The 14,160-nt window shown below is 39.5% G+C and overlaps 1 protein-coding gene across 8 annotated transcripts in view; it reads right to left on the reverse strand.

Annotated features, from left to right (window-relative positions):
- The window catches only part of trip12 (thyroid hormone receptor interactor 12), a 31,551-nt gene that overhangs the window by 16,363 nt on the left and 1,028 nt on the right, over nt 1-14,160 (reverse strand). For 5 of the 8 annotated variants that reach the window (XM_015029584.1, XM_015029588.1, XM_015029589.1 and 2 more), the window contains exons 2-20: nt 12,104-12,250; nt 11,601-11,726; nt 10,631-11,418; nt 6,435-6,540; nt 5,079-5,215; nt 4,824-4,907; nt 4,633-4,728; nt 4,414-4,565; nt 4,202-4,237; nt 4,017-4,112; nt 3,833-3,925; nt 3,577-3,738; nt 2,850-2,918; nt 2,590-2,755; nt 2,227-2,344; nt 1,809-1,965; nt 1,540-1,693; nt 595-823; nt 155-273 (exon numbers count right to left, since the gene is read on the reverse strand). In XM_015029584.1, coding sequence (XP_014885070.1) covers nt 155-273; nt 595-823; nt 1,540-1,693; nt 1,809-1,965; nt 2,227-2,344; nt 2,590-2,755; nt 2,850-2,918; nt 3,577-3,738; nt 3,833-3,925; nt 4,017-4,112; nt 4,202-4,237; nt 4,414-4,565; nt 4,633-4,728; nt 4,824-4,907; nt 5,079-5,215; nt 6,435-6,540; nt 10,631-11,418; nt 11,601-11,726; nt 12,104-12,201 — 2,986 coding nt within the window. In that variant the 5' untranslated portion in view covers nt 12,202-12,250. Of the gene's footprint in view, nt 1-154; nt 274-594; nt 824-1,539; nt 1,694-1,808; nt 1,966-2,226; nt 2,345-2,589; nt 2,756-2,849; nt 2,919-3,576; nt 3,739-3,832; nt 3,926-4,016; nt 4,113-4,201; nt 4,238-4,413; nt 4,566-4,632; nt 4,729-4,823; nt 4,908-5,078; nt 5,216-6,434; nt 6,541-10,630; nt 11,419-11,600; nt 11,727-12,103; nt 12,251-13,491; nt 13,908-14,160 lie in introns of those variants that run through there. The other 3 variants (XM_015029591.1, XM_015029592.1, XM_015029586.1) reach the window with 2 other exon arrangements.

Here is a 14,160-nt window from a genome sequence, read left to right on the forward strand (position 1 = left end):
GCCCGATTATGATCGGTGACCGATCGATCGGCACACCTCTAATTAATACTGTCCTCTGTGCAGGAATTCAGTGATTTCTACCGTTTGCTTTTAGTTAAAAACATTTATTCAAAAGTTAATTTTCATTTCCAAGTCCATACGTTGGTGCACAAACCTTCTCTTCTAAAATAGACACTGAAGACATCAGGCAGCTTCTGCATGAGGATCTCTGCCATCTGCAGAGATCCAACCACAATCTTCAGGTCCTGGCTGGACAGCATGGAGGCAATGTGACTGCAGAAGGAAACATAAAACAAGTTGGATTACTCTCAATAAAGTCGATTTAAAACCGTCAACTGTTTGTTGCCTTGTTAGAAAAGCAAATATTCTGAATAAAACTTTCTAATCCTTCTTTATCATTCATTCAGTTTATTTATAGATAACTCACAGCATTTCATCTCAAGGCACTTTACCAAAAAGTAATTTTAATCCAATCGAGCATCCATTCCAATTGATCCTAATTATTATTCAAACCGAATAAAAAAAAATATTTTCTAAGGAAACCCAGTAGATTACGCCGAGTTACTGATCTGCAGCACGTTGCTGAGTGGTTACCTGGACACAGCATGGTTCCTCAGCACATCCTTCAGCAGCTCGGCGTCAGCAAAGTATATGATCCTGAGGATGGCTCTAAGGCACTTGTGTCGGACAGCAGGGCCAGCTGATGAGCTGTAGACCTCATACAAGACCCCAAACAGTGTTTTAATAAAGCACTTCGCCAGCTCAGGGTCCTCTTTCATCAGCTGGGCTCTTGCATCTTCCCGACGAACCTCTTGGTGACTCCCTAAGTTTTTTTTTTAATGACAAGATGAATCATGTTAGTCAGGTCAGAATGTTTTGCCTCCATCAAGCAAGGTCATCACAGAGTTCCTGCCTCCTGGTCAAGGATGTGCTTCAGATTGACTGCAGGAAACAGTCAATCCGTCAGGCAGAGAGAGTACTGCCACGTTAGAAGCAGAACCACCAGTGCTTAAATGCAGAGGTTATGCACTTTACATTACTGCACTTCATATTTGCTGTTATAAATTGACTGCACTTCATATTTGCTGTTATAAATTGACTGTGTTCAATTTTCTGTTGTCTTTTTGTTTATTTAATTTGTTGAATATCTAAAGGAACCTATGTTTTACTTTGTTGCATGCATTTAAATGTCAGCATATTGAAGCCAAGTTGAAAAGGTCAAGTTTAGCAAAGTGAAAAATGGCAATATATGAGGAATAAAAAGGTTTCACAAAGAATATAATTTCATCTCAAGACTGCTTTAAAATGCCTAAGGTTAACTTATTCAGTTGGGATTAAAAAGCAAAGGAAAGAGACAATACTACATGTTCCAATCTTTCTATGTTCAAACAGCAGATGCATATTTAGACACATGATGCTTTGAGAGATCTTTGCCCATTGAAGCCATCAATTAATGAACATGCAAAATATCTTAATCTCTTAATCTAATAAAATCCTCATTGTCAAACAAATCTAGGGAAAAAAAACAAATGTTAGAACCTGTGTTAGGATTGGCAAGAGGATTAGGCTTCCTCTGGATACCGCGTGCTGTTCCTGTGTCTTCATTTATCTGCTGCATAGAGTTGAAGTCAATTGTGTATACACGGCCCAGCGTTGACAGGCTGATCTCATCTTCTCCGTTCTGGTGGGCCGTCTGAGGAAAAGACAAATAATCAGGATCACAGACAGATGAGCCAAGCAAATATCCACCGATACTGCAACTCTGTAAGGAACGATGGAGTCTAACAGGCTTTTTTTTTTTTTTTTACCTCAATGATGCGGCTGTCGATGCGGTTGTAAGGATGCCACAAGCCCCGGTCATCCCTCCACTGCCAGATTGCACCCTCTGTTGTTTGAACACTACCTTTCTTCAGCATAGCGTCAACTGCAAAGATGCCCTCTCTGGGCAGGCAGGGCATCAATTCACTGGATGGGAATATAAAAAGGAAATTCTTTAGTTTGTTCTGCTCCACACTTCAGGTTCAGGTTTGCAGTGATTGTGGCTGCAGAAGCCAATTTAAAAAAAATATATATGCATTTTAAACTCAGGAGGAAGGAAAATTAACATGTGTGGAACATGTAGTTGACATATTAAGTAGATGGGTCTGCTAAAGTTTTCAGCAACAACAAATAAAAGATTATAAGATGTTTTCATTCAATTTAATCAACATAAACTAAAGACATTACCAAATGAGGGAGGTCAGTTCGTAGAGTTCCTGGGGGCTTCGAGGTACGAGCTCAATTTGTTCCTGGCAGCTTCCATTTGATGCACCGCACAAGAGGAAACGCAGAGTTTCTGCTATGTCTATTCAGAAGGACAGACACATATTCTTGTTTTAATCTCTTGTTTGTAGTTTATTTTCACACACACGTCAAGCTTAACACTGAATTCATGCCAACCTAGCACAGTGAAGTAAAACTCTACAATCATTTAAGACCGTTTAGATTTGAGACATGAAAAACAATCCAATTTTTATGCTACTGTTGGCTAATAGTTTAGTGAGAAAACAAATCAAAGCAATAACACCCTTTGAGGTGTGAGTTACTCACTTTGTTTCATAAGCTGGACTGCCAGACTTGGGCAGTTGGAGCACATCAGCGAGAGCATGCGCACAACCATAATAAACATCCCCGAGCTGAGAACAGGAGGCGTCACAACTAGCAACTGCTGGATGTTGGTCAACAGGTCCCTCGATGCCACCTGCTGCAGCAGGTTCTGCCAAATAAAATAGATGGAGAAAAACAACAAACTGTTAACCAAAAAAAAAACATCAGACACAACAAACCAGTTTCAGAAACAAAGTACAGACCTCTTCGTGTTGAAAGTTGTCCACCAGTCTGGCAAAACAAAGACAAGTGCTTTCAACGGACTTCTTATCCTGAAAGACAAAGGAAACGACATTATACTTTACTGAAAGTGCTGTCTGAGTATTATTTTAAGCACCTGCCAAGTGATAAGGTAAAAGTTAATGAGGTGTAATATTACAGTGAAACAACAGGATTACATTTTATACTCAAAATCGCTGCAGCTTAAATATCTTGTGATTTTTTGCTTATAGCATCAAAGACGTTGCTGCCAAGCAAATATAGCAAAAAGTCCAAACCTTACTCCATATATTACATTTTATTGAATTTCTCTGCTGCTGCTGCTCTTCTTGGTGCTTTTCTAGCTTAGATGCTGCCACTTTTATCAGCAACATTGTTGCAACTTTTGCATTTAAAGACATTTGTTAAAATCTCAAAAATATTTAGAAAACCAAAGACAAAAGACCCTTCACATCAAATAAAACCTATACTATTAAGGATATTTAAAAATTTGAGTTTGATCAGAAATGTTTGAGATATTTAAATGCAAAAACTATTCAAAATAAAACATGTCATCCTGTTTCCTCCTATATAATCTTAAGGTATTTCTGGTATTTAAATATGTAAAGTCAAAATTTAAACTTCAAAATCTCAAATTGCGTAATAAAAATTTATTCCAGGCTCACAATCGGATAAGATTGATTATCTTCATCTCGAGCTGATCACACACACCTGATGTGTAAGTCTCTGAGTCAACAGTGAGAGCGAATCATCAACAAAGTGAAACTCGTCTGGAGTAATGCTCTGGCAGCAGTTCGCTGCTATGGCCAACGCATTCCTCTGGGCATTGATGCTGAAGAACTCCAGGTAGAGGAGGCAGTGAGCCAGGCCCCTCTGTGAGGGAAAACATGTTTGTAACAGATTAGAGTAATGCAAGAGAATAAAGTCATTTGGAAGTAAACAGTGTAAAACTAAAGTCAATGCGTACAGCCTGTAAAATTGCTTTGCTGTGTCGCCTTGACAACATTTCCAAGGCTGTGAGGGCTTGTTCTGCTACGTCTATGAACTGGATCACCTGAAGCTGCAAACAAGGAAGAGGAAAAACTATTAGCTTTTAAAATAAAAAAATAAAAAACAAGGGAGTGACTGCAGAAGGAGTTTAATGCATTTACTTTCTCCAGGAAGACAGGAATAGCGTCAACCACGACAGCAGAAGAACGAGGAAGTGCCTCCATCATGTAAGTGAGCGCACGCGATGCATGATTCATCTTTGTGCAACAAGCAACACAAAGAAGTCAGTTTTTACAGAAAACCAACAAACTAACTTCACTTACAAGCCAACAAATCAATCACTTACAATTTCAAAATTATGCTCCATCTGTAACAGTGTAATCTGTAAAAGAAAGTGGAAGATACTTAGCTTCAATAAACTGTCAACAGATCGATAATACATGCCTAGGTAAAAATTAAATAACTACAATACAGAATTTGTCCTTAGAAAAATAAAAACAAAAACAATCAGCTTACGCTTGTCACCATCACTGCAGCTTGACAAGTCAATGGACTTACCAAAGCAGGCACTACACTCTTGACAGGAAATCCACCAAGAGTTTCCTCATTGCCCATCACCAGCAGCTGGCACATCTCAATGGCAGCTTGGAGCTGTTGAGACTCGTCCCCTGTGGCCTGGAGGCCCTGCAGCAGCTGCTGGGCCTTGGAACCTAAAACACAAAGATTTGGTTGGTAAAACTGATGGAACCCTTTTGGTTGTAGGGAGATTGTACTCACTGGCTCCACTGCCTATGGTCCTGTGAAACAGCTGCGACATGCGGGGCCCCAGGGGTCCAAAAAGATGTGGTGGGAGACCTCTGGCTTCCAGAAGCGCTATGGTTTAGGAGGAATTATCAAGGTACAGGGAATGAGGATGTTTATCTGTTTTTATTGCCATTACATGATAAAAACCTGTGAGTTTAACAAACCTTGAAGCCTTCCCATTTCTGAATCATCAGACTCACTCTCTCCAGAAGTGGTCATGCCCACTGCTCCGGCAACTGAGCTTGAAGCTGGAAAGAAAAACAGTATTAAAAGCTCGTCAGTGATGTCACCTTAAAACTGCCGGCCTGTTTACAACAACTCTCAGAAATTTGTTTGTGCTCTGTGGTCACGTTTTGATTGCCAAATGGAGTCTAGTCAAAGTCACAGACTAAGTTGTGGTTTAGGACAGTCATTTTTACCTGAAGCTCCTTGTGACGCCTCATCAGTGCGAGCAGCTGATGAATTGGCCCCATCTTGGTTGTTGTCGGAGTCAGCCATTTTCTCCTGTCGGCGAGCGTCGGCTGCCCCGCGCTTGCCCAGGCCTGAGCCCCGCCGACTACAACATGAGAAGAAATCGAATTAAAATGTCGGAATAGCAGGGAACGTAGCGCAAACAAAAACACAATATGCTCCCTGAATGACTTGATCTTCCCCAGACAGAACTAAATGCAGGAGTGAACACACGCAAGACCCTCTTTTTTCAGATGGCGTCTACTATAATATAAAACATTCTGCCAACTAATGATGTGGCGTGCATCACCAATTAAGCAGCAAGTTACCTGGAATATTGTCAATGGAAGAGTTGTTTACATTAAAGACTCAGTTTGAAATCCTCATCAGCAGAAAAAAAATAAATGAATAAAAAATAATATCTCCACCAGTCAACATTCTGCGAGTGGATTTTTCTGAGACATCGTTTATGTTTCAGCATTTTTGGTGCAGACTGAACCCACCATGGTCACCATGTCACAAACGTATTCCTCCAACGATATACAGTGGACTTCAGGAGAATCTCTGGCAAAAATGCCTTAAGGGTATTCCTGCTGTATCATTCTGAAATATTCTTACATGTCAAATTTTGTTTGTAGGATAACTTGGAAAGAATAGAGTCTTAAGTTGTTTGCCCACACTGATGCTTAGAATTTAAGCACCATTTTAGAGCAAAAATCAGGTTAATATATTACCTTAGTTATAAAAAAAATATTTGTATATCAAACATAACTTAAATGAAATATGTCTTAAAAAACATTTGACTTTGCAATTTAACACCTTGAAATTGGGTCTTTGTCTCTTTAATAAGCTCCTGCTCTTTCCAGCTCTGTCTTCAGCATGTCATCAAAAACAATGCTTCTGGGGTGCTGTGGTGGCGCAGGAGCAAAGCACAACCCATGTATTGAGGCCTTAGTCCTCATGCCGGTGGTCGCAGGTTCGACTCCCACAGCCTGGTGACATTTGCCGCATGTCTTCCCCCTCTCTCATAACCCTCTTTCCTGTCAAACTACTTTCAAATAAAGGCCACTAGAGCCAACAAAACCTAAAAATAAATAAAACAATGCTTCTCATTACACCATTTGTAACTTTTCTTAAGAGCGCTGGATTGAGTAGTTTGTATGATAAGCTCAGCATACTTGCAGTTCTGCCAAGCGTTTGCCAATTGCTGCTGTTACTAGTCTGGAGGAGATAAGCAGGGGAGTTTTAGGGGAGGGCGCTCTGTGAGGCTGAAGCTCTGAGGAGGAGCTTTGTGGAAATAGGCGGCACTTTGTAAGAGTTCCTACCTGGTGCTGGCACAGGAGCCCGTGGTCTTCTGGCGTGTGCTCCGCCGAAAACTGGGGAGCTCTGCTGGAGGAGACTCGCTGCGCTTCTTTGTGGATTTCCTCAAACCTAAGGGAAAACAAAAGTGAGCGTTAATTGCTTAGATGGATCTTATTCTTAAACTAGTCTAAGTAAACATCTGAAACGTTTACTTAGAAAATAGAAAATACAGTTTGCTTTACAGTTTAAGGAAACATTTTAACAATAGTTTATAGATTATCCAAGTGGGGAAATATAATAAACCAAATGGGAGTTTTCCCCCGCTTCTGGTTCCATATGAAGTGCTTAGGACAAAGTTAGATGCAGAATACTATCTCTTTTTTTTAATACAGCACAGGACCTGTGCTGTCTGCTTAGACCCCTATACCACCAGCCAAAATGGGTTATTAATAGCAACACGACCATGGCCCTACGACAGAACAACCTTCATGCTAGGTCTGTGACTCATAACTCAGTGGTACAAATCTAAACACTAAAAAGTTTCAGAGCAAATAAATTGCACACAGGATGGTTTTGTACTTTTTTTATTGGCTTGATATTCAATCTTGTGTTCTTTAGAATTGCTCAATCTTGAATATTTCCAAATCTCAGAAAATCTAGAGATTTTAAACCAGCTCTACTTAATTAACTACACCTCCCTTTAGTCTAGAAGCAAAAACATTTCAATTTGATCATGTTAAACTTTTTTTTTGCTCATGCAGTAAAAGGTAATAAGTAAATTAATTATAAAGTCCACTCACCATCATATAAGTGTTAAAATGTGTATCTTAAAATTTAAAGAGTGATGAATTTATTCCAAATGTGATGAAGCTTTTTTCCCTTCTGAGAGAAGCAGGTCGTTAGTCCTTCCCTACCCTCAAACATACTTCACGTCAGCTGGTGGGCCAACACGTGAGAGCCAACTTAGGAGGGGTCTCACCATTTGGGCCAGAGCCCATGACACAGAGTCCACTTGAGTTACTTTCCTTTTACTCACCTAGAACAGTCTGAGCCCATGCTAACCCGAGAAGCCGCTGCCTCCTTCTCAATGTACACAATTTTGTTCAGATTAATTATACTTCTATATGCAGGTTGACTTTTTTCCTCTCTTATGTATAAGAATAATAGTGGAAGGAGCTGGAAGAAAGATATAGAGGCTTTACATGGCTCTCCAGCAGTACAATGTTGGCAACAAAAAAATACTTCCCTCATTTTGAACAACAGTATTCACTGTTAATTTTCAAAAATTCAACATATTCTGGGTAATGGGCCATGTGACCATGACAATAACTGAACTGGCGCAGCTGTCAAATGATCAGTCGTCTGTCTCAGGACACTACGGTTGATTTAGTTTCAGATGAAAGGTTGAAGAGCAGAAGGAGAAAGGTTAACTTTCTGGCCTTGCCTCTCCTGAACCAGGTATTCCTGTTATGCACTCGTCCCACGAAAGAGGAGTGCAGTTATTTGTGCTGATTCTGAGGTTTAAATATTCTTAAATCACAGAGAAATGATAAACCATCTTAAGCTTCACCTCAATAAAACTTTAAGGTATTTGAAACACAAAGTTATAACGTCACTGTGGTTTGCCTGATGGTATGGAAGCTTAACCTGTAAAATTTGGCCTGCTGGAGGCAGATTATTGTTTTTCTACTTTGTTTTACCATTTTCCTGTATTTTGACAGCAAATATCCTTTTCTTTCCAACAAAGATATTTTTGCTTGACAAGCGTAAGCATAGCTTCACACAGCATGCAATAATCATAAGTCAATTACTTTAGAGACACCTCTAGACTCACTGCAAAGGTTTAAGTGGCTGAAGACAGACAGAGCTCATACACAGACCTTGAAAAGGCAGCTGTTGCACTGATACAATAAGTCCTTGTGCTACTGGCACATTCCCACCACCTGCTCAGCTTCAAGATACTGAATGGAAGTGATAATCATCTCCAGGTTGCTCCTGGGTTCAGAGCAGTTATAGATCACCTGACGTCATTACTACCCTATTCTGTGTGGTGACGCACATATCAGAGGCACACAATCACCACAAACGATGGGTTTTATACGACAGGCCAACACAAAGTACAGCATAATTTTCAAGATAAAAAATATATATATATATATATGGACTATGAAAATTGAGTAACTTTATTTGAAAGGGTGTGCATAAAACTGACATGACACCGTCATAAACATGACATAACACCTGTCATGAACATAAAGAAGTCTTCATGAATGTTTATGACAGTTGTCATGAAGTGTCATTCAGTAAATAATGACACTTTAAATGCAAAGTTGCTCTAAAAGTTGTATTGAATGTCCATTAAAAATGCCAACTTTTCATTAAATTATCATAATTTACAAAATCATGCATAAAATGTCTGGAGAGGAAATTGTTTTGTCTTTTGGATTCCCTTCTGTGTTTCCATCACCTTGCTTTCTGATTGGCTACAAGTCACAACAAACGGGCTGCAATCTTGTTTGTTCTAAAAAAAAAAAAAAAAAAAAAACCCTAAACCCTGTGATATCAGGCCAAAACAACCTAACTTGTTGAATATGGTTAGTCGTATGGTTGGCAACCTCCCACCATGAAGCTCCACCTTTAGGTCAGGGATAATCCCAAATGTCTTGCCTGTCCACCGGGTCCTTCTTTAAGTAAATTTATATTTCTATTGTCTGATTTGGCTCTGGTTCCAGCAGTGAAAACGCAGGCTCTCCAACACAGCTCTGTCTCCATGAATGTGAGCATAAAGTCTGTACCGACAGGTTGTTAGTAAAATAAAGATCCATTACTGCACAGTTTCAGTGGGTTATTTTATTGGTTATGTTTCTTCTGACTGTAGGATAAACATTTTGAAGGTGTCCAGCCTTAACCTGAATCTAAGAATATATGGGGGCAGCTAAATATTAAGGTGATGGAATGGAGGCATTTCTTCAAACACCAAAGAAATGATCAGAGTATCAATGGGAACAGAAAAGCCTGTCATGAATTTTTTTGACTGCTGTAATGTTAATAAAGACGCTTATATTCATGACTAAAATCGGTATGAACTGACATGCCATTTGCAATAAGATTTATTTGTAAATGACACTCATTTTATGTTACTGTAAGCAGTCCCTGCCTTTTCACCATCAGAAAAAAAGTTTTTTGTTTCAACAAAATACAAATTTACCCTTAAATCCACCAGGGTTATGAATAATATTGTGGTGGACAGTAAATACGGAAGTAGTAGTTAAAAAGCTTCAGGTCCCAAATGTGTCAAAACTCTAAATGTTGTGAAACCAGACGTTTGCTGCTGCTAATTACATTTTTCTTCTCCACTGTAAAAACATTTAAGGTTTTTCATGGAGAGATACAGTTTTTACTCAGGTTTGCAGCTGTAAAATAATTTTTCTATTTTTTCCATTAACAGGTAGCCGAGCAGTCAAGAAATTGATATTTTATTTCATTAATCTGCAGCAGAATAATTCTGTTAAACTTCAGAACAAATGGTGCAGCGACAGTGAAGGGGCAAAACTAACAACATCTTTTTTTAATAGCTGGTCCTTTGATAGTTTTGTTTTCTACTTCCTAAATGTTATTGACTTGTAGTTGATGGCAGCTACAGTTTTAAACAAACACATCCAGAGTCAGAAAACCTGGACTGAAGTCCATTACCACAGTCTGCCAAGTCAGATCATCTAAACATGTCTTGTACGACCTGCTTAATAATCCAAGCCAATGAAGCATTAAGCAAGCATTTACTACGTGTAAATACAACATACTAGTCAAAGCATTTATTTATTTTTTTTGTATGCGAGCAAGATTATTAGTTGCCCTCTGTTTTTTAAAACATAAAAAAAGCAAAGCAACTGGAATAATAGAGAGTAGGACGTTTGTGAAATCTGAAATGGGTCACACTAAGAATACTTTATCTGAATTTACAGTTTGGTCCAATATCTGTTTTTGCCTTGTGGTGTAGATGAGCTGTATTTAATCCTAGGAGCCATTATAAACACATGATTCTAGTGGTCTTTGTGGACGTTTGTAATCGAGACTGTGATGGTAGTTTGCACAGGAATCATGTTACATTAATCTACTATCTAGGTCCATAATAATGAACTAATCATCTACCAGCCAATCAAAAAGTATTACACATCCACCTATTGCTACACACAAACAAGTTAATTTTCACACAACTTACTTGCTAGTTTAGCTTGTAGTCCAGATGGCCCAGGTTTGGAGGTCTCAGTTTTGGAAGTTCCAGGTAAGGAAAGTTTGGGTTTTGGCAGGTTTACTTTGGGGTTGAAGCGTGTTGCCCAGTCAAACTTTGAAGAGCTGGCAGTTTTGGCCTGCTCCTTGTCCCGTGTACTGCGACGCGGAGAGGGACTAGATGCTGATCTGGAACGACGAGCTTTTGTCTGATCTTTTCCCTGTTTTAAACGGGCGCCCTGCGTAGCAGCACTGTTGGTGCCTGTGGTAGAGGAAGAAGAAGAGGAGGAGGCAGAGGAGGACGAGTCTGTCACGTTGCTACACCCAGCTTTGGCTGAGGCGGCCGATTTAGACGCCAGCTTGGTTGGTTTTGCAGTTCTGCCTTCGGTACAATTGGGTAGAGACCCAGCGGTGCTACTTAGACCTGGGAAAGAGTCTGATTTTTTCCGTTTCTGGACCGAAGAGGCCGAGCTGGCCGCACTCTTCTTGTTCTGATTTCGACCTGTCGATGCAGGTGCCTCTGAAGAAGCCTGTCTCTTCTTAGACTTAGCTGGACCTTTCTTGGTCTCCGAGGTATTACTTTTGGGTGGTGGGACTGATTTGGGCTTCTTGGAAGGGGTGGGCCCAAGGACGCTAATTTGGTCAGGAGCGTCGCTTCGTTTGAGCCCTCTGGTGCCCTCACTCTTTGACTGGTGGCCTGGTCGTTCCTGTTCGGATGTTCCCGCAGCCTGCGAGTCGTCTTGCAGCACTAATGAAGCCACTGATAGGTTAAGACCGCTTCTGTAAGGTAGCAAAAAATAAAGGAAAATTATTTGACAGAATTATTTAAATCAGAAAAAGAAGTTAAAGAGATTATGCCAATCTAAAAGTGCAAATGTGTAAAATACAAGTGGCAAAGAAGGATGCAGTTCAACCTTAGATAGACACATATACACTAAGCACCAAGTAGAAAATAGGGGTACCTTCTTGAGCTGTGCCCTCTGGACTGGCCAGTGGCTGAGCTGGCAGTGGCTTTGGGAGCCTTAGAATTAGGTCTTCTACTTTCAGGTGGGGAATTTGGTTTATGTTTTACCTGCTCTGACTGCAACCTGTAAGGTTGGACATTAAAAGAGCAAGGAACAGTGTGGGTTTCTGGAAAAAGGCCACATAAAAAGAATTTATGAATCCCTAAATTGTCTTAAGACAAAAATGCCAATTCTTTTCGTCACCAGCACCTCTGGAGTAACCAGTAAAAAGAAAAAGAAAAAAAAGAGTTATCTGACTACAAAAAGAAATAAAAAACATACGTCTCCTTTTGTAAAGGCACATAGATAGCCATTCACCAATCAGTAAAGTTTCCTACAGTGTTTACAAAAGTGAAAACTCTCCACAAATAAACATCAGTCTTGCTTGGTTTAATCAAGAAAAGCAGACAGGGATTTTATTGATTGAGAAAGTACAAAGCAAACATGCAAGACGGACTCACCTTCCAGCTGCTGTGTGGTCTTGTGGCTGGGCCGCAGCAGTGTTCCTCTGTGAACGGCGCAGTGACCCCCCTGGATTGGAATTAGGCCGGTTGGACATTGGCACCTCTCTCCTGAAGGGACATACCCTTTCTAGACACTACCATTCACTAAAATAAAAGAAATGGAACAGACATGAGCATATTAAAAAATCATAATGGAAAATAAACAAGTGGCAGTATGTTTATAGCATTAGGCTACAGCTCCCTCTTTGTGCTGATTTCAGATGTCCTATTTCACAAAAGACACCTTGATCAACATTTAGAAACTCCATCACAAAAAAAAAAAAAAACTAAAGAAACACTAATCTAACTAGTGGTCCTGGGAACTGTATTGGCTAATAAACAAACCGCATGTATGCAATCTCAAAACCACAGGTAGTTTAATCAAAGATTTGATCCAAGTCCACAAATGACTTCATTAATTGTATATGATCTATATTCCTTTAATCCAAAAGTTAATTCAATTAAATGAATCTCTTCGAATAGAAATGCAAGGCATGCTTTTAATAGCTAAGCATTATTTTTACAACTTTGCATGGAATCACTGAATCCCCTATGTTTACACTCTTATTACAGCCTGTGTGTTTTCACAGTTTCTATCAACATATTGTTGACACCGTATAATAAACCAGATTTTCTTTACATTTCTACCTCTGGGAAAAATGGCTTTGAGGTATTCTTGTGATAAAATATTACCCAGCGTTATTATAACAGCTGGGTATTTTTCTTAGCTTCAGTAATCCAGGACCGTGCATGTCAAAATACACATACATAGATCATAGATATTTTTTTTAATAAATTAAGTTTTAAACAGAAGTCAAATGACAAACATTCCATAATAGATCATATTTCTCTGTCTTGAATATTAGAAATAACAAGGAAAGCTTGCTGTAGGAAATCACCAGTTTTAGTAATAATGATAGAGAATTTCATATTGCAGCACGAACAATTTGCATATAACCTTAATTCACATGAGATAATTGATGAGGCTGAACATGAACATATCCAGGTAGATTTGATATTTGCAAAATAATGCTAACTTACCACCTAAGTGCTTTTGGCATACAAGAAAATTACCACCAATAAATAGCAAATTAACTGACGATCAATCCATGATATAATGAATTCTGATGACAAAATACGCCACATTCCCGGAGCTCATAAGGCCACGTTAGGCCTACACTGACAGTGCATCCTTGTCTTTGTTATTCGAGCACTCTGACAACTGGCACGCCACTCGCCAGTAATGTGATTAGATTTACACAGCAAGTGGCTGACATTTTAATCGTCATCTCGTTTGGTTCGCCTTCACAACATAACCAAGACACCAACCGCGTCCTGTTTAGTACCTATGATTTCCAGAGGCCTGTATTTCTGACGTAGTTGTTTAGCATCACCGAGCAACGTTAGCATGTTGAGCCAGTCATTCCCTTCCAATCTCATACGTTTTGACAGCAGCGAGTTCACACTGTATGTTCTGCGGTCAAAAGTTACCACCCTAAACGCGAAAACCACAATACGAATGGTATCTCAACAAGAAAATAACACATTTGAAAGCTTAAACAGTTAAAAGTTACGCTGGCTAATTTAGCACTGGTTGCATTGAACTGCGTAGTTTGAGTACCGGTGTGTCAACCTATTTAGACACTTAACCAATAGGTAGGTTTAAACTACTATCTCGTTTGTAAGTTGGTTCGTAAACGAAAAAGGATATGGTCTTAAATAAACTACAAAGGCAGCCTCCCAAAATAAAAATGTAACTACTTGAGATGAGCTAGGCACCGAAAATGGCAGCATCGGATGGACCGACAGCGGTTTGATGTAATAAAGCTGTGGGGCTAGCTAGGTTGGTATTCGGGCTATTATGACACACAAGTATGGCTGACAAGTTTTAAGAAAACGAAAAGAGACGTGATGGCCCAAAATGCGTTGGTCCACATTTTATGATGATTGGTAGGGGAATCAAATTCAAAATACACGACTGTCATACAACAAATACAATGACTAATTCTTAGCCT

This window comes from Poecilia latipinna, unplaced genomic scaffold, assembly GCF_001443285.1.
Source record: "Poecilia latipinna isolate Pla-1442-1.1 unplaced genomic scaffold, P_latipinna-1.0 Scaffold157, whole genome shotgun sequence".
NCBI classification, from domain to species: domain Eukaryota; kingdom Metazoa; phylum Chordata; class Actinopteri; order Cyprinodontiformes; family Poeciliidae; genus Poecilia; species Poecilia latipinna.